At 61.0% G+C, this 19148-nt stretch overlaps 11 protein-coding genes across 11 annotated transcripts; 6 read left to right on the top strand and 5 right to left on the bottom strand.

Moving 5' to 3' along the window:
- Window positions 1-206: 206 nt before the first annotated feature.
- Window positions 207-662, bottom strand: OT_ostta12g00220 (Domain of unknown function DUF1713, mitochondria; the record flags this gene model as incomplete). The annotated part of the gene is made up of 1 exon (XM_022982790.1): window positions 207-662. The coding sequence occupies one exon, from the start codon at window positions 660-662 to the stop codon at window positions 207-209; it is 456 nt and encodes a 151-aa protein (XP_022840019.1).
- Window positions 663-999: 337 nt separating this feature from the next.
- On the top strand, window positions 1000-4284 carry OT_ostta12g00210 (unnamed product; the record flags this gene model as incomplete). Its single annotated transcript, XM_022982789.1, has 1 exon — window positions 1000-4284. The coding sequence occupies one exon, from the start codon at window positions 1000-1002 to the stop codon at window positions 4282-4284; it is 3285 nt and encodes a 1094-aa protein (XP_022840018.1).
- A 392-nt stretch (window positions 4285-4676) lies between these two features.
- OT_ostta12g00200 (Glutamine amidotransferase type 2 domain) lies at window positions 4677-6305 on the top strand (the record flags this gene model as incomplete). Its single annotated transcript, XM_003082126.2, has 1 exon — window positions 4677-6305. One exon carries the CDS (start codon window positions 4677-4679, stop codon window positions 6303-6305), a length of 1629 nt encoding a protein of 542 aa, XP_003082174.2.
- Window positions 6306-6476: 171 nt separating this feature from the next.
- OT_ostta12g00190 (Thioredoxin-like fold) lies at window positions 6477-7127 on the bottom strand (the record flags this gene model as incomplete). The annotated part of the gene is made up of 1 exon (XM_003082125.2): window positions 6477-7127. The coding sequence occupies one exon, from the start codon at window positions 7125-7127 to the stop codon at window positions 6477-6479; it is 651 nt and encodes a 216-aa protein (XP_003082173.2).
- Window positions 7128-7226: 99 nt separating this feature from the next.
- On the top strand, window positions 7227-8687 carry OT_ostta12g00180 (Multi antimicrobial extrusion protein; the record flags this gene model as incomplete). Its single annotated transcript, XM_003082124.1, has 1 exon — window positions 7227-8687. One exon carries the CDS (start codon window positions 7227-7229, stop codon window positions 8685-8687), a length of 1461 nt encoding a protein of 486 aa, XP_003082172.1.
- A 416-nt stretch (window positions 8688-9103) lies between these two features.
- On the bottom strand, window positions 9104-10696 carry OT_ostta12g00170 (unnamed product; the record flags this gene model as incomplete). The annotated part of the gene is made up of 1 exon (XM_003082123.2): window positions 9104-10696. The coding sequence occupies one exon, from the start codon at window positions 10694-10696 to the stop codon at window positions 9104-9106; it is 1593 nt and encodes a 530-aa protein (XP_003082171.2).
- A 91-nt stretch (window positions 10697-10787) lies between these two features.
- On the bottom strand, window positions 10788-13193 carry OT_ostta12g00160 (Heat shock protein 70 family; the record flags this gene model as incomplete). The annotated part of the gene is made up of 1 exon (XM_022982788.1): window positions 10788-13193. The coding sequence occupies one exon, from the start codon at window positions 13191-13193 to the stop codon at window positions 10788-10790; it is 2406 nt and encodes an 801-aa protein (XP_022840017.1).
- Window positions 13194-13621: 428 nt separating this feature from the next.
- OT_ostta12g00150 (3-oxo-5-alpha-steroid 4-dehydrogenase,C-terminal) lies at window positions 13622-14602 on the top strand (the record flags this gene model as incomplete). Its single annotated transcript, XM_003082121.1, has 1 exon — window positions 13622-14602. One exon carries the CDS (start codon window positions 13622-13624, stop codon window positions 14600-14602), a length of 981 nt encoding a protein of 326 aa, XP_003082169.1.
- A 332-nt stretch (window positions 14603-14934) lies between these two features.
- OT_ostta12g00140 (Nitrite/sulphite reductase iron-sulphur/siroheam-binding site) lies at window positions 14935-16932 on the top strand (the record flags this gene model as incomplete). The annotated part of the gene is made up of 1 exon (XM_003082120.1): window positions 14935-16932. The coding sequence occupies one exon, from the start codon at window positions 14935-14937 to the stop codon at window positions 16930-16932; it is 1998 nt and encodes a 665-aa protein (XP_003082168.1).
- A 226-nt stretch (window positions 16933-17158) lies between these two features.
- OT_ostta12g00130 (Mitochodrial transcription termination factor-related) lies at window positions 17159-17722 on the top strand (the record flags this gene model as incomplete). Its single annotated transcript, XM_003082119.1, has 1 exon — window positions 17159-17722. One exon carries the CDS (start codon window positions 17159-17161, stop codon window positions 17720-17722), a length of 564 nt encoding a protein of 187 aa, XP_003082167.1.
- Window positions 17723-17806: 84 nt separating this feature from the next.
- OT_ostta12g00120 (G-protein beta WD-40 repeat) lies at window positions 17807-19093 on the bottom strand (the record flags this gene model as incomplete). The annotated part of the gene is made up of 1 exon (XM_003082118.1): window positions 17807-19093. One exon carries the CDS (start codon window positions 19091-19093, stop codon window positions 17807-17809), a length of 1287 nt encoding a protein of 428 aa, XP_003082166.1.
- Window positions 19094-19148: the final 55 nt, after the last annotated feature.

The following is a 19148-nucleotide window of genomic DNA, read 5'->3' as shown; positions in this document are numbered from 1 at the left end:
ACCGTGTACAGCGCGAACAAACGGCGGCGCGGACGCACACGTATTGACGCTCGTCGCGATCGCGCGAACGAACTCGGTGCGCCGGGATAAAGCGATGAACATGCGAGGCGACGACTGCAGTCGGGCCGCGCGGTTCGAGCGCGCTGCTTGAGGGCGCGAGTGATGGGAAGAGATGCGAAAAAATCGTACTGCGAAGATCTACACGTTTATTTGTTCGAGTGCCTATCGCGTCGTCTGCGCTTCCGATGCTTGTGCTTGTTCATCGCCTTTTTCCTCTTGCGCTTGACGCTCGCCAACGAGAACCACCCGCCGTCGCGCTCCGCCGCGGCGTTCATCTCCCTCTCAATCGCGCGCAGACGCTCCAACATCGACCCCACCGTCATTCCACCGTCACCAGCCACTACACGCACGCCCTCCCTTCCCCCATTCATCGATCCCGCCGTCGTCACCGCCCTGTCCAAGCTCGCGCGCGCGCGCGCCTCGCGCGTCGCCCGCTCCGCCGCGCTCGTCGTCTCCGCCCCCGCGTTCGAGCTCCACCTCGTGCTCGTCACCGCTCTACACGACGCCGATCCACTCGCCACGCTCGTCGTCGACGGCACCGCTCTCGCCGCCGTCCATCGCGTCGTCGCCTTCGTCACCGCTCGGGCGACGCGATGAAACATGTCCGTCCCCGTCGTCCGCGTCACCGCGCCCGATCGCTCGCTCGCGCGCGCGCGCGCGTCGAATCCTCGCCGTCGCGCCCGCGGTCGCGATCGCGGTCGCGGTCCGGCGTCGCGTTCGAGCGCGTCCGCGCGCGCGTCGCGATCGCGCGATGGGTTTTGCGCGTCGCGACGGGGTCTCTTTTGAGTGACGACCCGTCGATGCGGGTCCTCGAGCGATGCGAGCGATGCGATGGGTCGAGCGCGTCGCGACGGGGTCTCTTTTGAGTGACGACCCGTCGATGCGGGTCCTCGAGCGATGCGAGCGATGCGATTGGTCGAGCGCGTCGGTGTGAAGACGATGACGCGCGGCGACGCCGTCCACACCGCGCGACGCGCGACCACGGACGAGCGCGAGCGCGAGCGCGAGCGCGAGCGCGTCGATCGTCTTCTCTCGCGTCGTCGAGCGATGACGCGTCGCGGAAGCGCGAACGAGGCCGCGCGCGCGGACGCGCGAGGGATGAGACGCGGGCGAAAGGGTGTTGGCTCGAGCGTCGGCATCGCCGTCGTCGCCGCGAGCGTTCTCCGCGGCGCGACCGCGGCGTACGTGCACAAGGATCCGGCTTCGGATATCGCGTCGGGATTCGCGCATCCGGGATGCATGCGAACCGGGACCTCCTCGGGGGGATACGATCGGTGCCCAGGGATCGCGATGCGCGAGACGAGCGGCTACGCCGATTACCAGAAGGACGTGATGAACCCGTTCAACCTGCCGAAATTCGTGAGCGCGCTCGAATCGTACACGAGCGAGCATTACGGCTCGAAAAGCGATTATCAAGGATGCAAGATCCTGGGGGCGGACGAGAACGCTTACCAGGCGTACAGGACGAGGACGAACTCACCGTACTGGTTGGGACCCCTGCAGTTCACGTACACGTGCGGATGGTTCACGGGAGAGCGCACGACGTACGGTGAAGGATGGGGTAATCCCGCGGATACGAAATCGTTCGTTATGGATCTCCGGTACTCGGCCTTTTTGATGATCAACGCACGCGTGCAGCGGGATCTGCAAAGTTGGCTGTCGACACACGACATCTCCGATGCGAAAATCGCCGACGACACGAAAGACATGCTGTACGAGTTCTTTCGCCTGTACTATCGCGCGGGCGATCGCGGCACGTATCAGACGCGATACAGGACTGGCTTATCGACGACAAGGTCCACGCAGCGATGGAAGTCCCGTTTCCAGGGACTCGCCTCCGCTCAACACGCGGCGTTACGCGTCGAGGAACAGGCTGCTTTGACCGCATTTTTGGCATCACACAACGCGGAATCGTACGCACCCTCTGGCTGGTCGATTCAGCGAGTGATCAGTGATCTTGCGGGTTATAACGCGGCTCTCGCATCGGCGTACAAAAATCACTACTGGAACACACAGCGAACGCGCGTCGCCTCTTGGGCAAGCAAAAACTCATACACCATGCTTGGCAGCGAAGGAGCCGTCGCTTCCGATGCCGATATCACCGCGTTGAACACTGCAGTGAAGAAACGCTTTACGACGGCGAAGCTCGCCGAATGGAAGAAACACCAATGCGCGATCAATACGTACGTGTGCGATCTTACTATCTCGTACGATGGCGTGGAGGACGACGTTACGCGGTGGAATGCGGCAGTGAACACCAGTGCCATCGCTGCGCACAGGCAAAAGGTTATCGATGCAATCGAGACTTGGAAGAACACCAACGGCTATTCGTTCTTGACAGGTCTGGATATCGACTTGGCGATGGAAGACCTCGATGAGTTCAACGAGCTCGCTGAGGAGGCATATTACGACCATCACGGCGCAGTTTTTCCTTCAGCAGAAGCTGCTCTTGGTCAGGCTTCGACACAGACGCCGGCATCGAGTCCGAGCCCGCCGCCGCCGAGCCCACCACCGAGCCCGCCGCCGCCGAGCCCGCCGCCGCCGAGCCCGCCGCCGAGCCCGCCGCCGAGCCCGCCGCCACCGAGCCCGCCGCCGCCGAGCCCGCCGCCACCGAGCCCGCCGCCGCCGAGCCCGCCGCCACCGAGCCCGCCGCCGCCGAGCCCGCCGCCGAGCCCGCCGCCGCCACCGCACTACGCACCGTTTGTGGCGCTCTCGAGTGTGCCTGAATACTCTGAACACTCTGATTTCGTTAGGGTTTGGTTCAATGCGTTTGTCGCTGATGTGTACACCACTCCAGTATACGGTCACAGCGAAGACCATACGGAGATTCCCATTCTTCCAGTCCCAACGGTAAGCACATTCGACGACGTCGCGTCAGATGATCTCGACGTCCCGGATTACATCACTACTAGTGAATACAACCGATTGAGCACCTACGCTGGTCAGTGGCACCTTAGGCTTGGTCGACGATGTCAGGCAACTTGCGCTGGCTCGCAAACGGAAGTTGATACTCAAGGCCCCGCCGGTCCACTGTGGAGCTGCGATTCTGACGACTTGCTCTGTCCTAACGCGGGTAACGCGGGTAAAGAGTTGCAAACAATCCTTGAAGCCATCAAGAACAGGGGCCAAGTGCACGCAAGTTGTCCGAGAAATGATCCCTGTTATGTGGTGCCGCCGCCGTGCTATTATGTCAGCACCGATTGCATCCCACAAGCAGTGCTCGACTACACTCTGAACAACACGTCAACTAGAGAAAATGAGGAAGGCACTGACTACAATTATCTGCACATACCTCTGGCGAAAGACGACTTGACGCAAGTCAAATTGGTCAGTGGAAGATGGCCGCTCGGCAACGGGTTGCATTGGCCATATGGTCGTGGTATTCCAATGAAGCCAGTCACAGGACGCGATGGAAACTCATACTATAAGACTTGTACGTACGCGCTCACGCGATCTGGCTCGTCTGGTGGTCTGGCGTACGGTTTCGCTCTCGCTGATGCCGAGGACAATCACGTCTATGACTCCGGTCATGTGTATGGAAAAGAGATGTGGCAACGAACTTACGGAGAAACAGCTTCTCCCGGACTCACTTCGGCGTGCACAGTACGTCAAGCGGGGGACTGGAAAAATCGAGTGGTCTATGACACGCCCCGTCTTGACGCACAAAGTTACGTTTTTGGGAGTTGTGCTACACAGTGTTCCGCGGTTCTAGGGTCAGTTCCACGAGATCAAATCGTCGCTCTTTATAATCTCAGTACGGGCGTGCTGCGAGAGCGTCTTACCGAGGCGCGTAAGGCGGGAAAAAGCGCCGCTGCGCAAAACTTGGTGACCTCTGAAGTGCTCGAGCAAAGGTTGGTCTCATCGCTGGGATCTACCGAGGGTAAATCGATGTCGGAACGTTCGACCGGCGTGTACGAGGGTCTTAGCGCAGAGGAGCGAAGAGCTTTCGAGTCTTTGCCCGTGATTGGCAACACCAACCCTTTCGGATCCAATCGACGCGCTTCGCTCGGCGTCGCTGACGGACGCGTCGAAGCGCGAGACGCGAGTCGCCGGCCGCAAAGCGACGGTGTTTCTTTCGCCGTCCCGCACGTCCTCGCCTCCGCGTCCGCCCTCGCTCTCATCGGTTTGGTCGCACGTTACGATGCCATCAGGGACTACGTGCGCGAACGACGCGAGCGCCGCACCGAAGAAGGCGTCGCGGAACGCGCCGCCCTCCTCGTCTGAGTTTCCTCGCACGCTCGAGTGTGAACAATTTTCTCATCATCCAACGAAAGTCTCCCTCAATACGGTATTGCCGTAGCATACTATCGCGTATTATCTATAAACAGAATATACATGCTACTATTTTCCATACTACACCAGTCTTGAACACCTTTGGAATGCGAATGAAATTTTCGCATTCCAATCGTGTTCACTATGAAAACCTCCACGGCGGATCATGCACACGCCGTGCCACGCACCGAGCGACGCGCCGCGCCCCGTGCGTCCGCCCCGTGCGTCTCGCCCGCGACGCTCGCCGCGCCCGGGTTGTCTTCCCCAGAGCTCGAGCGCGCGGAGACGTCGCGCGGTCGTCCGTCTCGAGCGCGAGCGAGCGGTTTCGAACGCGTTCGAACGCGATGTCGGCGGCGCGCCGAGCGCACGTTTCACCCGCGCGCGTCGGTTCCGAGCGCGCGCGCGGATGCGGACGAACGCGACCTCGACCCGCTCGATCGAGCGCGACGATTGGCGGGAGACGAGGCGAACTGCAGGTGCGAGGTTGCGGCATCATCGGGATCACGACGCGGGACACGGAGCGGGCCGTCGCCGCCGAGCTGTACGAAGGACTGTTGATGCTTCAGCATCGCGGACAGGACAGCGCTGGGATGGTGACGTACGATGGATCGCGATTTCGAGAGAAGAAGGATAACGGGCTGGTGAAGGACGTGTTCGAAAAGAGCTCGATGAAGTACTTGGAGGGACACATCGGGTTGGGGCACGTGCGATACCCGACGGCGGGCGGTCTGAGCGCGACGGAGGCGCAGCCGTTCTTCGTGAACCAGCCGCTCGGGATTTATCTCATTCATAACGGCAACTTGACCAACGCGGATTATCTGAGAGAAAAGGAGCTGAACAACCGACACTTGCGCACTGGGAGCGACTCGGAGATTTTGTTGAACGTCTTCGCCGAGGACCTGAGCAAGGAAATCTCGTCCAACCCAAACAAGGATAAGGACAAGCAGCTCTTCGACGCGGTGACGGAAACCATGGGCAAGGTGAAAGGGGCGTACTCTATCATCTCCCTCATCAACGGCCAGGGCATGTTCGCGTTCCGGGATCCGCACGGCATTCGTCCGCTCGTCTTGGGGCAGCGACAAAACGCAAACGGTCAGGACGAGTGGTGCGTCGCGAGCGAAGACGCCGCGTTCGGACCCCTTGGATTCTCCATCGTGCGCGACGTCAACCCGGGAGAGGCAATTTTGATCACCGACGAGGGTAAGATGATCTCTCGTCAGTGCGTGAAGGGCGCCATCTCTCCGTGCATCTTTGAGTACATTTACTTAGCGCGACCAGATTCGCAAATCAACGGTATCTCTGTGTACGAGTTCCAGCTCGAGCTCGGCCGTCGTTTGGCCAAGCGCATCAACGAGCGCGGTTGGGAGATCGATACTATCGTCCCCGTTCCGGACGGTTCGCGTCCGAGCGCGATCGAAGTCGCCTCAGCGCTAGACCTGCCGTACCGTGAGGGCTTGGTGAAGAACCGTTACGTTGGTCGCACGTTTATCATGCCAGATCAGCGCACACGTGAGCTGTCCGTGCGACGCAAGTTGAACGCCATGCGCTCCGTTTTCAACGGTAAGAGCGTTCTGCTCATCGACGACTCGATCGTTCGTGGGACGACGATGAACCAAATCGTCAAGATGTGCCGCGACGCGGGAGCCGTTAAGGTTTACCTCGCCTCTGCGGCACCGCCTGTTCGATATCCAAACGTGTACGGCGTCGACATGCCATCGCGTAAGGAGTTTGTTGCAGATAACAAGACCGAGGAGGAGATCTGCGCGACGCTCGGCGCCGACGGTTTGATTTATCAAACCGTCGACGACCTGTTGCAAGCGGGCCTCGGCATGAACGCGCAAATTCCGCGCTTCGACGCGTCGTGCTTCAACGGTGACTACGTAACTGGTGATATCGACGATAAATACCTCGAGCGCCTCGAGGCTGCCGGTCGCGGTAAGGGCAAGACGGGTGCCACGGCACCGGCGCGATGAGTGACCTTAAACATTTGTAAGAAATATCTTAAAAAATCGTTTTTAATGGCGGCCGCTCCCGCGCGCGTGTGACTCGAGCGAACATCGTGACCATTATCGATACGCTCACCCGTGCGTGTCCGCACGTGGTTACATCGATACGTGCGTACGTCATCGATCGATCTCACGCGCTCAACGAGACTTTTTCAGATGTTCCAAAACTTCATCCGCGCCGCTCGTCTCGTATTTGGTCCCGTTCTCCATCGCCAGGTACTCCACCACGCCGTCGTACGCGATCATGGCGAATCGACGACTCCTCGTCCCCATCCCTTGTTCGCTCAGGTCCAGATCGGTTCCCATCGCCCGCGCGAGCGTCGCGGAACCATCCGCCACCATGCGCACGCGCGCCTTTCTCGCCCCCGCCGTCTCCCCCCACGCGTTCATCACGAATGCGTCGTTCACGCTCACGCACATCACGTCGTCCACCCCCCGCGCCCTGAACTCTTCCGCCAACCGCACGTACCCCGGTAAGTGCTTATTACTACACGTCGGCGTGAACGCCCCCGGCACCGCGAAGACCACCACCCGTCGCTTCGCCCACAGATCGCCCGCCCGCGCGCGCACCAGCGCGCCGTCGTCGTCGACGTACGCCACCGACGCCTCCCCCGGAAGGGTCTCTCCCACCTCGATCGGCGGTCGATCGATCCCACGCGCGCGCACTCGCATTCGCGTCGTCGCGCTCGCGCCACGCGCGCGCAAAGCACCGCGCGCGCGCGCGTCGACCCCGCGCACGCGCGACATGCAGTCGACCGAGCGATGCGTCGATGAGTGCCGACGCGCCATTCACGCGTGGCGTCCGCGACGCGAGCGATGGATCGACGCGTCGACGACGCGCGCGCGATCGATCGCGCGTCCGCGAGCGAGCGCCGGGCGCAGTGCGCGATGGCGATGCCGGCGTCGGCGTCGAACGCGGCGAACACGCTCCGGGACGTCGTGACGTTGGCCTACGTCGGTGGTACCTTGGGCGCGCGCGCGCTCGCGGGCGCGGCGTTGGGACAGACGCTGGTGAACGTGCTCGGAAAGTCCGTCCTCGTCGGGTGCTCGGGTGGGGTGAACACGCTCGCGGGGACGGCGTACGGCGGGCGGGCGTACGCGCGCGTGGGCGTCGTGGCGCAGCGCGCGGGCGTCGTCATGACGTTGATGTGCCTCCCGCTCGCGTGCGCGTGGTGGAACGGCGAACGATTGGCGGTGTTTATTGGGCAGGATGCGGGCGTGGCGCGGTCGTGCGGGGTGTTCACGCGAGCGCTCGTGCCGTTTTTGTTCGTCTACGCGTGGACGGGGGCGACGCAGGCGTATTTACAGGCGCAAGGAATCGTCGGACCGACGGCGTTGGGCTCGGTGCTCGCGGCGGTGACGCATCCGCTCGCGAACGAGGTGTTTTTGCGGTGGTACGACTACGGTCTCGCTGGCGCGGCGTACGCGTACTGTGTCAGCGCCTCGGTGTTGTTGGCGACGCAGATTATTTACATTCTCTTTTGGCGGAAAAAGTATCGAGAGCCGGACGAGGCGTTGGCGCGTCGACGCGACGCGTGCGCCGTGCCGTGGAGTTTACGACAGGCGTTCAGCTACCGAGGGTGGATGGAGTACTTCGAAATGGCCATTCCGGGAGTGGCATTAAAGGCTGAGTGGTGGGCGAGCGATATCATCGTCATGTGCGCCGGTTACTTGGACGATCCGAGCCCGAGCGTCGCGCTCGCAGCGATGAGTATTTATTCGTCGACAAATGCCTTCATGTTCGATCTAGCCATCGGACTGAGCGTGTCGACGACGACGCGCGTCACGCACGAGCTCGGCGCTCAAGCGCCGGAGCGCGCGAAGCGCGCGGCGTACGTCGGATTCCAGCTCGTTTTCATCGTCGGCGCGCTCGCGGCGGCGTTTGCGCTCGCGGTGCGTCCGATCTGGGGCGATCTCTTCACCTCTAATGGAGAGACCCAGCTCATCGTCTCATCGCTCATGCTATATCTCGCGGTGTATGTCATCTTCGATTCCGCCGGCGCCGTCGCCACGGGCGTCCTCCGAGCGTGCGGTCGGCAAGCGGACGCCATCAACGCGGTCATCTTGTCGTACTTCGTGCTCGGCATTCCTATCGCGATAGTTCTCGCCTTTTACGCCGAGGCTGGTGTCATCGGACTCGCTCTCGGTGGACTCATCGGCACCATAGTGCACGCCATCGCCCTCATAGACATGGTGTATCAACTCGACTGGGACGCCGAGGCGCAGCGCGCCGTCGCTCGCGCCGCCGAGGCCAGTATTGTCCCCGACGGCGAACACTCCGACTCCAAATCGGCCGAACCGGGCGCTGAATCATCGAACTGGACTCAACAATACGGTGCCACGGCGTAGTCTTCGTTTTAGCTTGTAAAAAATGTGTCTTGGTTGTGGTTGACGACTTCACACTGTCCCTCGCTTTCGATGCGTCGCGACGCCCTCGCCGCCGGCTCTTTGGGATGCGCGTTCCTTCTCAAAGCCGTGATCGACGCTTCCAAGCACGCGTCGCCGTCGATCGATCCGAGCGTCGCGTGTACCGTCGTCATCGGTCTTTGTCTCGCTCTGTACGCATCGTTGTTTTCGGTTGATGATTTCTTGCCGTTGAGACGACCGAGAGAGACGAAGAGGCCGTATGAGCGCGACGTGGGTGATTTTGACGGAATGAGCGCGCGTTCGAGCGCGGCGCGGGCGTTCGCTGGGCGAGGGTGAAGATCTTCATCAGTGATTATACAATCGAGCGCGTTCGGTTTGGTTTGGTTCGACGGTTCGCGTCAGAAGGATGTCCACGACCACGACCACGTCGGCGGCGGTGGAGGCGCTGGAACGGAGCGAACGACGGTGGGTAAGATCATCGTGCGCCACCACGGACCGACGGTGGTGCCAAGAGTGGAATACGGTCGTTCCCAGAGCTCGATGACTTCGTCGACGGCGACGGCGGGAAAGCCAGAGGACGGAAGGTGGACGCACGGCGCAGCGACGTCGTGAGCCGAGCAATTTCTCGCGAATGCGATGACGTATAAATCATCTGCGGCGGCGTCCGCGATCCAACCGCGCGCTGATCCTCGGAGGACGTCGTCCTCGACGCTTACCACGGCTAAGCGTCTTGCGGAATTGTAGGCGGCGAGCGACGCGTAATGCGCGTTACCGCTCGCCACGTGTCTCGATCCTATCGCGTACGCGATACCATCCTCAGGAAGCGTGAAAGATAACGACCTGATGTACATCGTGTCCCTGTTATCGCCTCCACAGTTCACCCGAGCGAGAACGCACGGCATTGAATTCTCTGTGGACGTCTGCGGGCGAGGGCTCGGACTGACCACGGCGCTCCGTCCCGGCATGTTGGACACGTGCGCACTCACCTGCCGTACTAGTGCATCGTGTGTCTGAAGCAGAACCATCTCGTCTACGGTTTGCCTGGGAATTAATGAGTGCGGTTGAAAGGGATCACTCGCCACGGGCGCCTTTAGGCGAAGCCGCAGCGCGGACATTGGAGGAGATCGTTGCCACGCCTGCCACTTATCCGGATACACCGGTACCGCTCCTCGGAGTAGAATCGTGTATGTCTCACGCCCGCTATCGCCCGTGAGAGGTGCGGGCACACCAAACGCGTTCACGGGTACGCCCTGCGCACTAAGCACGTTCGCTACCTTTTCGAGCACGGCTCTGTTTGTCCCCATCACCAGCGCGAACGCAGAGTTCCAAGGCGCACTGGACGAACGGTAAATCGTCCCTGTCGCAATCCGCGACGTTTCGGTATTCAGTCTGGAAAACGCGACGTTATTGTCGGCATCACGTCTCATTTCTGCCATGGAAAGCGAATCGCCTATGCTCGCGAAAACCAAAGACTCTTCAGCTCCGACGCGGTACAAATACGGAGTGAGACCGAAATACGCCATCGAATCAGGGGTGCATCCGAATAGCACGACGACTTCGTCACTTCTGAGCGGCCATTCGCACGAGAGGGGGAGCACGCCGTCTCTAGAAGATGCTGTCACGGTTTTCGCCAACTCAATGTTTGGTGCGTCGAGTCTGGGGAGCGACTTTTCCTCATCATCCACACCGCTCGACGATCGGACACGCCGCACCGTCGGCCGGCCGCGCGCTCGAGCATTAGATACTTGAAATCGTGGACATCCGTACGTAGAAGCTGGATTCGCGTTCCCACAATCGTCGCAATTTTCGTCGAGCTCGTCGAAGTCAAACATCCACAGAACGCCCGTGTTCACGGAAAATTCATCGTTAAACGCTGCTGTGATGCCGTCTCGAATGCTTTCCTCGGCGAGAGAACACGTTTTCTGTCCGGTCGCGAGCTCGATCATCATAAAGGCGAACGTCGCAAACGCGAGCGAGCGATAAACCGCCATCGTGTCGAGCTATGTGGCGACCATGTGGCAAAACGCAGCGATTTCATGTGGTTTGTTATGTCGTCATGTATGTATTGAAATCAATGAGTGTCTAATCGAGCGCGTCCGCGGCGTCGTCCATGGCTTGGTCGTTGGTCTCCTCACCTTCATCGCCCTCGGTGACGGTCGGCTCGGAGCCATCCTCCATCGGCTCCGGTTCCGCAACCTGTGGAGGCGTCTCCACCTTCGGCGCGGGCTTCGGTCTGTTGAGGATTGGCGTAGCGAAACGCTCCAAAGTGGTACGCTTCTTTTCAATATCCGCCGTCAGCAACACGGCCGGTTGAGTCTTCGCGGTAGACGCTTGCAAGGCTGCCTTCTCGTTCAACCAAGAGAGCGCTTCGTTGCACTCCTTCGACACGTTCTCCAGGTCAGCGGCGTCAATGTGCGCGTGCGCCTCATCACCAGCCATGGACAAGAAGCGCTGAGCCAAATCGTTGAGCGCGGCGATCGCGCCCGGACGCTCGTACTCTTCCTTGGCGCGAAGTTCAATCGGCGCGCCGATCGCTTGCAACTCTTCGAGCTTGTTGATGTACACGCCCTTCGACTCGTCCTCGCCGTCTTCGTACAGCCAGTCCTCCGTCGCGTTCAACAAAGCGCTAAAGCTCTCACGAGTGGCATCGTCGACGTACTCGGCGAGCTGCTCAGAGAGTTTATTACGCATGCTATAAACATACTCTTCCACGGCGTTCTTACGCTCCTTCGTTTCCTCGATGATTTTGTCTTGGAGGGCCATGTCGAACTCCTCTTGAGTGAACTTTTCAAGAACCTTTTGCGGCAAACCGCCAACTTCGCTCGTCACCGGCACGTCCGTCTTTTTCACCTTCTTCTTCGGGGCAGGCTTTTCCTTCTCTTCCGACTTGGATTCTTCCTTCGCATCGGTTTCCATGCCGTCCGCGCCATCCGCCGGCGCCGGCGCGTCCTTCATTTCTTCTTCAGTCGCCGACGCTTCCACCTCTTCTTCAATCTCTTCCACAACTTGCGCCGATTCGACAGAGACCAAGCTGTTCATGTTGAGGCGCACCTTGACCTTGAGCTTGTGTTTTTCACCTTTCGCGATCTTTGGCAGCGGACCAATTTGGAACGCACCGACCTTGGTGTCGGTTCCTTGAGACAGGAGACCTTGTTCGTCAGTGTAGTTGGCTTGAATCGTGAACTTATCATTCTTGAAGAACGTCATGAGCTTGGTGCTGGGAACCAAGTTGTTGCGTTCGAAGAGTTCCATGTTCTTGTCCGAGCCGTCATCGCTCGCCCAGGTCACGTTGATCGGGAAAGGGAACGAGTCTTGAACTTCGAACTCTCGCACACGGAAGAGCGGCGAGAGCATGGCACCTTGGAGCGCGCAGCCACGTGCGACGCATTCAGACGCGTTGAGAGTTCGGCTCGGCATTTTGCCGAAAAGCTCTTGCATGCGGCCCAAAATACACGGCATACGAGAGGCGTTACCGACGAGCTCGACGGCCGCGATGTCGCCCACGGTGAGTCCCGCCTCTTTGACGGCGGTTTCCACAGGAGTGACCAAGCGGCTGATGGTGTCGGCAGCAAGTTCCTCCATCTTCTCGCGAGACATCATCGAGTGCACGTCGACGTCATCCATGAGACACTCGATGTTAAGAGGCGCCTCCGGGTTGGCGGTGAGGATTTGCTTCATCTTCTCCAGAGCCGTCTTGAGGCGAAGGCAAGCGCGCGGGTTGGAGCGGATGTCAATCTTCTTCGTCTCCTTGAACTCGTCGCAGAAGTGGTCAAAGAGGACTTCGTCCACGTTGCGACCGCCCAAGTTTCGGTCAAAGCCGGTCGAAAGAATCTTCAGCCCAGACTTGGTGAACTGCGCGATGCACACTTGCATCGCGCTGTGTCCGACGTCCACGAACGCGACGTTGACCGGCTCATCCGTGAACTCAGCCGTCTTGAAGATGCCGTACGAAAGAGCCGTCGCCGTGGTCTCGTGAAGCAATCGCAATACGTTCAATCCGCACATGGATGCCGCGTCGAGCATCGCTCGTCGATGGGCGTCCGTCGCGTACACGGGCACGGAGATGACGCAATCGGTCACCTTTGTACCGTTGTCCTTCTCGGCGATGCGCTTGAGGTCGGACAAGATGGACGCCACGCACTGCTCCGGAGTAAACTCCTTCTTCTTCCCGAGGTATTCCATCTCGCACAGGACCTCCCCATTCTTACCCTTTTTCACCGGATAAAACAACCCACGCAGATCCCGTTGCACCTCCGGGTCGTCGAACGCCCGTCCGACGAGTCGCTTCACCTGCGTCACCGTGTTCCTCGGCTTCATGTTGATCTTATCAGCCGCCGCGCTCCCGATGAAGCGCTGTTTCTCTCCAAAGTTCACCATCGACGGCGTTTCACGTTTCGATTCATCGTTCAGCACGACGTCGATCCCCTTCCGTCGCGCCAGAGCGACCACGTTCGTGGCGTTCCCGAAATCGATCCCGACCACGGACATGGCGCCGATGTAATCTTCACGCGCGCGTCTTCTCGCACCGTCTCCCCGTCGCTCGTCGTCGAATCACGCTCGACGTACGTCTTCGTCCGCACCCGTCGCTCGCGCGTTCGTTCTCGCCCCAGGCGTCACGCGCGAGTCCTCCGATGAGGACGATGAAGAGAAGACCACGGAAGACGCGCGCGCGACGGCGCCTTCTTTTTCTTCGCAGCGACCGAAATCATAGCATCACGTGTTCCTATGTACGGTACATGTACTCGTATCATAGACGTCCGGGACGTATGTGTCTGCCGGTACACATACAGCCTCGTACGTGTCCGTATACGACGCACGTACACGTATGAGAGACATGCGCAGATGTATGTACGGCGAAAGCGTGCGCCATGCGCGGGCGACGCGCCAGCGCGCGTCCGCGCGCGCGCGCGCGGGCGATGCCGAGCGACGGCGCGTTGACGTCGTTCTGGCTCGTCTTCGTCCTGTGCAGCGCGCTGTCGAGCGCGCGCTCGGACGGGGGCTCGGTGGATGGCGATTCGAAGGGACCGCTCGCGCGCGTTCGCGCCCTTCTTCGCCGCGTCGTCGCTCGAGGGAAGGTGGAGGACGCGACGGCGAACGACCTCGCGTGGTTCTCAAATCTCACGGTTCCGCACCGGTGGTTCACGCACTTTTACGTCGTCGGGTGCGCGGTGAACGCGCGGGCGCTGGCGGACGCGCTCGGAGACGGCGGCGCGCGGGCGCGGGCGCGTTCGTTAGACGTCGCGGCCGCGATCGTCGTCTTGGTGCTTTTCCAGGCGCACCTCGTTCGACGATTGTGTGAGAGCGCGTTGGTGGCGAAACATCGCCCGGAGGCGACGATGCACGCGGGCGCGTACGCGCTCGGGTTGACGTATTACTCGGCGGCGACGAGGAGTTTAGCGGGCGCGGCGCTCGGCGTGGGCTCGACCGCATCGGCCGCGGTCGCGGTCGCGCCATCGCGCGTCTACATCGTGTACGGGTTCGCCCTCATCGGCGTCGCTCTCTTTGCGGTGGGGAATTATCGCCAGAATGAGTGTCACCGAATATTAGCGCGCGCGCGTCGAGCGGGTTCGGACGCGCGCGCGTACGTCATCCCACGAGGCGGTTGGTTCGAGCGCTTTTCGTGCGCCCACTTCACAGCCGAGGTCGTGATATATTTCGGTCTCATCCTCATCGTCGTCCCGAGCGACATCGCGCTCGGTAAGTGGTCCGCGGCCGCCCTCGCCGCGGGTTCGGGCGGCGCGCTCGCCCCGGTCGCCCTGTGCGCCGCCGTCGTCGCCAACCTCACCGTCGCCGCGCGCGATCATCACGCGTGGTACCTCAAAAGATTCCACGACGCGTACCCAAAAAACAGAACCGCCATCTTCCCTAGAATAGCCCCGCGCGCTCCTCCGCTGTAACGCCGCGCGCGCGTTCCATCCACCCTGGACCCTCGCAAACCCTGGTTTCGCCTCCATCCCTCGACGTCACGCCGCCATTCCCGCGCGCGTCCACGCGCGCGTCTCGCGCTCGACCTCGTTCGCGCGCGCGTCCATCCATCGTCGCGAGTGCGCGCGCACCCAGCGGCGCGTTCGACGCCCGTTCGCGTCGCGCGCACTCGTCACCAATCGATCGCGCGCCGACGATGCCTTCGACGATGCCAATGTCAGCCCCTGGCGCGCGCCTCGGCGTCGCGCGCGCGACGCGGGGGACGGGCGACGGGCGCGCGTCCGCATCCGCGCGCGCGCGCGCGATGTCCGCGTCCAGAGGGCGCTCGATCGTCGTCAACGTCGCGACGCCGAGCGGGAAGGGCCAGGCGGAGCCCAAGCGGTCCAAGGTGGAGATCATCAAGGAGCGGAGCGATTACTTGAGACATCCGTTGATCGAGGAGCTGGCGACGACGGCGAGCTCGATCTCCGAGGACGCGGCGCAGTTGTATAAGTTCCACGGTGGGTACCAGCAAGATGATCGGGAGAAGAGAGCGTTTGGGGAGGGGAAGTTTTATCAATTCATGATGCGCACCAAGCAACCGGGGGGCAAGGTGCCGAATAAGCTGTACCTGACCATGGACGACTTGGCGATGACGCACGGGAACGGAACGCTGCGATTGACGACGAGGCAAACGTATCAGTTGCATGGAATCTTGAAGAGCGATCTCAAGGAAACGTTCTCGACGGTGATTCGTAACATGGGGAGCACGCTCGGGGCGTGCGGGGACATCAATCGAAACGTCACCGCGGCGCCGGCGCCGTACGCCAAACGCGAGGAGTACCACATCGCGCAAGAGTTGGCGGACGACATCGCCGCCCTCTTAGCGCCACAGAGCGGTGCGTATTACGACGTCTGGCTCGACGGTGAGCAAATCATGACTGCGGAAAAGCCGGAAGTCACCGCGGCGCGCAACGAAAACCGCAACGGCACCAACTTTGAAGACTGCCCGGAACCCATTTACGGCCAGCTCTTCCTCCCGCGCAAGTTCAAGATCGGCGTCACCGTGGAGGGCGACAACCACATCGATGTGTTAACGAACGACATCGCCATCGTCGTCGTCATGCGAGACGGCAAGCACGTGGGATACAACGTGTACGTCGGCGGCGGCATGGGTCGCTCGCATCGCAACGACGCGACGTTCCCGCGCGCCGCCACGTTGTTAGGTTTCTGCGGCCCGCGAGACATCTTGTACGCGGTGAAGGCAATCGTGTGCACACAGCGCGATTACGGTCGTCGCGACGACCGCAAGCAGAGCAGGTTGAAATATTTGGTCGAGAGCTGGGGGATGGAGCGCTTCAAGACTGTCACGGAGGGTTACTACGGGAAGAAGTTTGAACCCGGCATGGAGCTGGCTCCATTCGAATTCCCCACCTACCTCGGGTGGAACGAACAAGGCGACGGTAAACTGTGGTACGGCGTGCACGTGCAGAACGGTCGCCTCCGTGGCGAGATGAAGAAGGCGCTGCGCAACGTCATCGAGCGCTACGAACTTCCAGTTCGTCTCACCGCCAACCAAGACTTGCTCCTCACGGACGTCGACCCGGCTTGGAAGGCTGACATTATGGCGACGCTCAAGGCGGCGGGTGTGAAGGATGTGACTGAGGTCGATGCGCTCGAGCGACTCTCCATGGCGTGCCCGGCGCTTCCGTTGTGCGGTCTCGCCATCACCGAGGCGGAACGCGGTTTGCCGGAGATCAACAAGCGCCTGCGCGGCGTCATGACCAAGGTTGGCTTGGCGACGTCCGAGGACATCCTCATTCGTATGACCGGTTGCCCGAACGGTTGCGCTCGTCCGTACATGGCCGAGCTCGGCTTTGTCGGTGACGGTCCGGCGAGCTACCAAATCTGGCTCGGTGGTACCCGCGCGATGACTGGCGTCGCTGAAGCGTTCGCGGACCGCGTCAAGGTTGCCGACATGGAGACGTTCTTCGAGCCCATCTTCGCCATGTGGGCGCAGCAACGCCAAGATAAGGAGTACTTTGGTGACTTCGTGAACCGTGTCGGGTTCGACGCGGTCCGCGCCTTTTCCAAGTCTTACGTCCCCGCTCCGACCGCCGCCGCCGCGCCTGCCGCCGCTGCGGCCTCTCCGGCAGCCGCCGCGGCCTCTCCGGCTGCCGTCGAGACTGGCGGGCGCCTCCCTCGCGTCATGATTGAGCGCGACGCCTTCGAAGCGCTTCAAGTGTACGCCGAGAAGAAGAACACCACCCTTACGCAAGCGACGACCGACGCCATTATGAAGATGATCGCCGACGACAAGTAAACGGCGAGCGAGTTTCCGACGAAACCGCTCGACCGCTCTTCAAAATTACCTGTACTACCATCATCACCGCGCGTCTTTGCCGGCGCGCGCGCTTGATTTGATTTTTATTCTCACGGATTTAATCGCCCAATTCTCGCCGTTCGCGACGACACACGCGCGCGCAAAGCGCGCAAAGCGACCGTCCCCGCCGGCTCGCATCGACGTCATTCATCGACACTTTTCCATCATGTCCTTCGCCCCGTCGACGTCCGCGGTGTCGCGATGCGCGGCGAGAACGAGCGACGCGCGACGACGCACGCGTTCCGCCAAGACGCACCGCGCGCGCGCCACCGCGAACGAGGCCGAGGTTCCCGAGGACGTGCGACCGCACTGGGCGGCGTGTCGAGCGTTTTTACGAACAGCGCTCGCGCTGACGGATGACGAGGCGGACGTCGCGATCGCCCGAGCGTACGCGTGGCGCGGACAGACGTACTGGAGAAACGCGAAGGATAAGGAGACGCCGAACGTGGATGATTTACGAGCGCGCGTGGACTTCTTGAACTCGGTGGGCGTCGACGCGGAGGGCGCGTCGGAGGTGGCGAAGAAGCAACCGGAAATCTTAGGGTGCGACGTCGAGCAATTGACCTCGGCGGTGGAGCACATCGAGAAGAATTACTTTATGAAGAGGAACACGAAGAATTTTAAGGCGTACATCAAGCGCGTGCCGCAGGCGTTGGGGAATAATCTCGACTGCGCCGCCGAGGGACTGAACTGCGCCGGGTTGTGTAATCGCTGTTGGGCGCGGTGCTGAGACCCTTGATTGGTTATCGTTGTAGCATTACGAATTGTTTGACAGTATCTCATCTTCGAGCGTCGTCGTCGTCGTAAGATCGCTTTACTCTTCGTCGTCACCTCCCGCGCACACGCAGTTCGCGTTCGGTTGCCAGATTTGTAAAATATTGTCCTCTGCGACGCTCGCGATGACCCAGTCATCGTTCATGTTCCAGCTAAAGTCGCTGATCTTCGACGTGTGACCTCCGTGGATGAATAGGAGCTCCGGTGGGCCATCTTCGGCGTCTTCAGGGGTCTGCTCGTCGCCAATCTTGCTAAGATCCCAAATCATCATGCGTCTGTCCGCGCCGCACGACGCAAGGATCGTCTCGCTCTTCGGCGACCAGCCAATTTGGAAAATCTCCTCCGTGTGATGTTCGAACGTGTGCAGGCGCTGCTTGGTGTTGCGAATGTCGAACAGTGCGATCGTCTTGTCCGCGCTACCGGTGGCGAGAAGAGTTTCGTTGAATGGGTTGAAGGACAAGCAGTTCACCTCGGCTTGGTGCGCCTCGACGTTGAGCACCGCCGCGTTCGCCGGCGCCGCGCGAGTATCCCACAGGATCAAGTGCTTGTCATCCCCGACCGAACCGAACATATGCTCGTGCCTAGCATGCCACGCAACGTCCTCCACGACGCTCAAGTGACCTTTGTAAATCGTCTGCGCGTTGAGCTCGCGCGCGCCGTCGCCGCCGGTGACGTCCCAGAGGCAAATTTGCGCGTCGTCGCTCCCACTGAGCAAGTGTCCGCTCTTGAACGGCGACCAGCTAAGACCGTAGCCCTCGGTGAGGTGACCCTTCAGCCGAATGTTCGGCTGGCACCCACTGTCCGGCGACGCCTTGCTCGGATGTTTCGTGTAATCGAACACGTATACGTCCGCGCTCACCGTCTTCGTCGCCAATACGAATGAGTTTTGCGGCATGTACCGCGCTCGATTCACTTCACCGTCGTGATTGATGTGTTGCGTCACCTTGACTTTGGCTCCACCGCTTCCGAATCCCCCAGCTTCGCCGCTCTCGTCGTCGTACTCCCTTCCGTCCACCTCCGCCCCCTCGAGCGGGAGCTGCACCTCGGCAATCATCAAGTAGTTTTGCTCGTGCTCGCTCGTGTGCGTCCCCAACACCAACTTTTGCGCGCTGTAATCGCGATCGGGAACCTCCACGCGATCCGGTAACCACTGCACCGTCAACGACGGCCACTCCAGCGCGTGCGTGACGACTAAATCATACAAAAACGGCGTGTTCTTCTTCCAAATCTTATACTCCTCGCTCACGAGGCGCTCCGCCGCTTCATCCGGCGCGTCCGCGTCCATCGCGCTCGCGTTCGCCTGCCGCTCGGTCGCCTCGTTCGCCATGTTCACCCGCACCGGCGCCCGCGATCGGTCGTCACCGCGCGCCCGTCGTCGCGGT

This window comes from Ostreococcus tauri (genome assembly GCF_000214015.3).
Source record: "Ostreococcus tauri WGS project CAID00000000 data, contig chromosome 12, whole genome shotgun sequence".
Taxonomy (NCBI): Eukaryota; Viridiplantae; Chlorophyta; class Mamiellophyceae; order Mamiellales; family Bathycoccaceae; genus Ostreococcus; species Ostreococcus tauri.
Note: the sequence above shows the minus strand (reverse complement) of the source record. Positions and strands in the feature narration are given on the sequence as shown.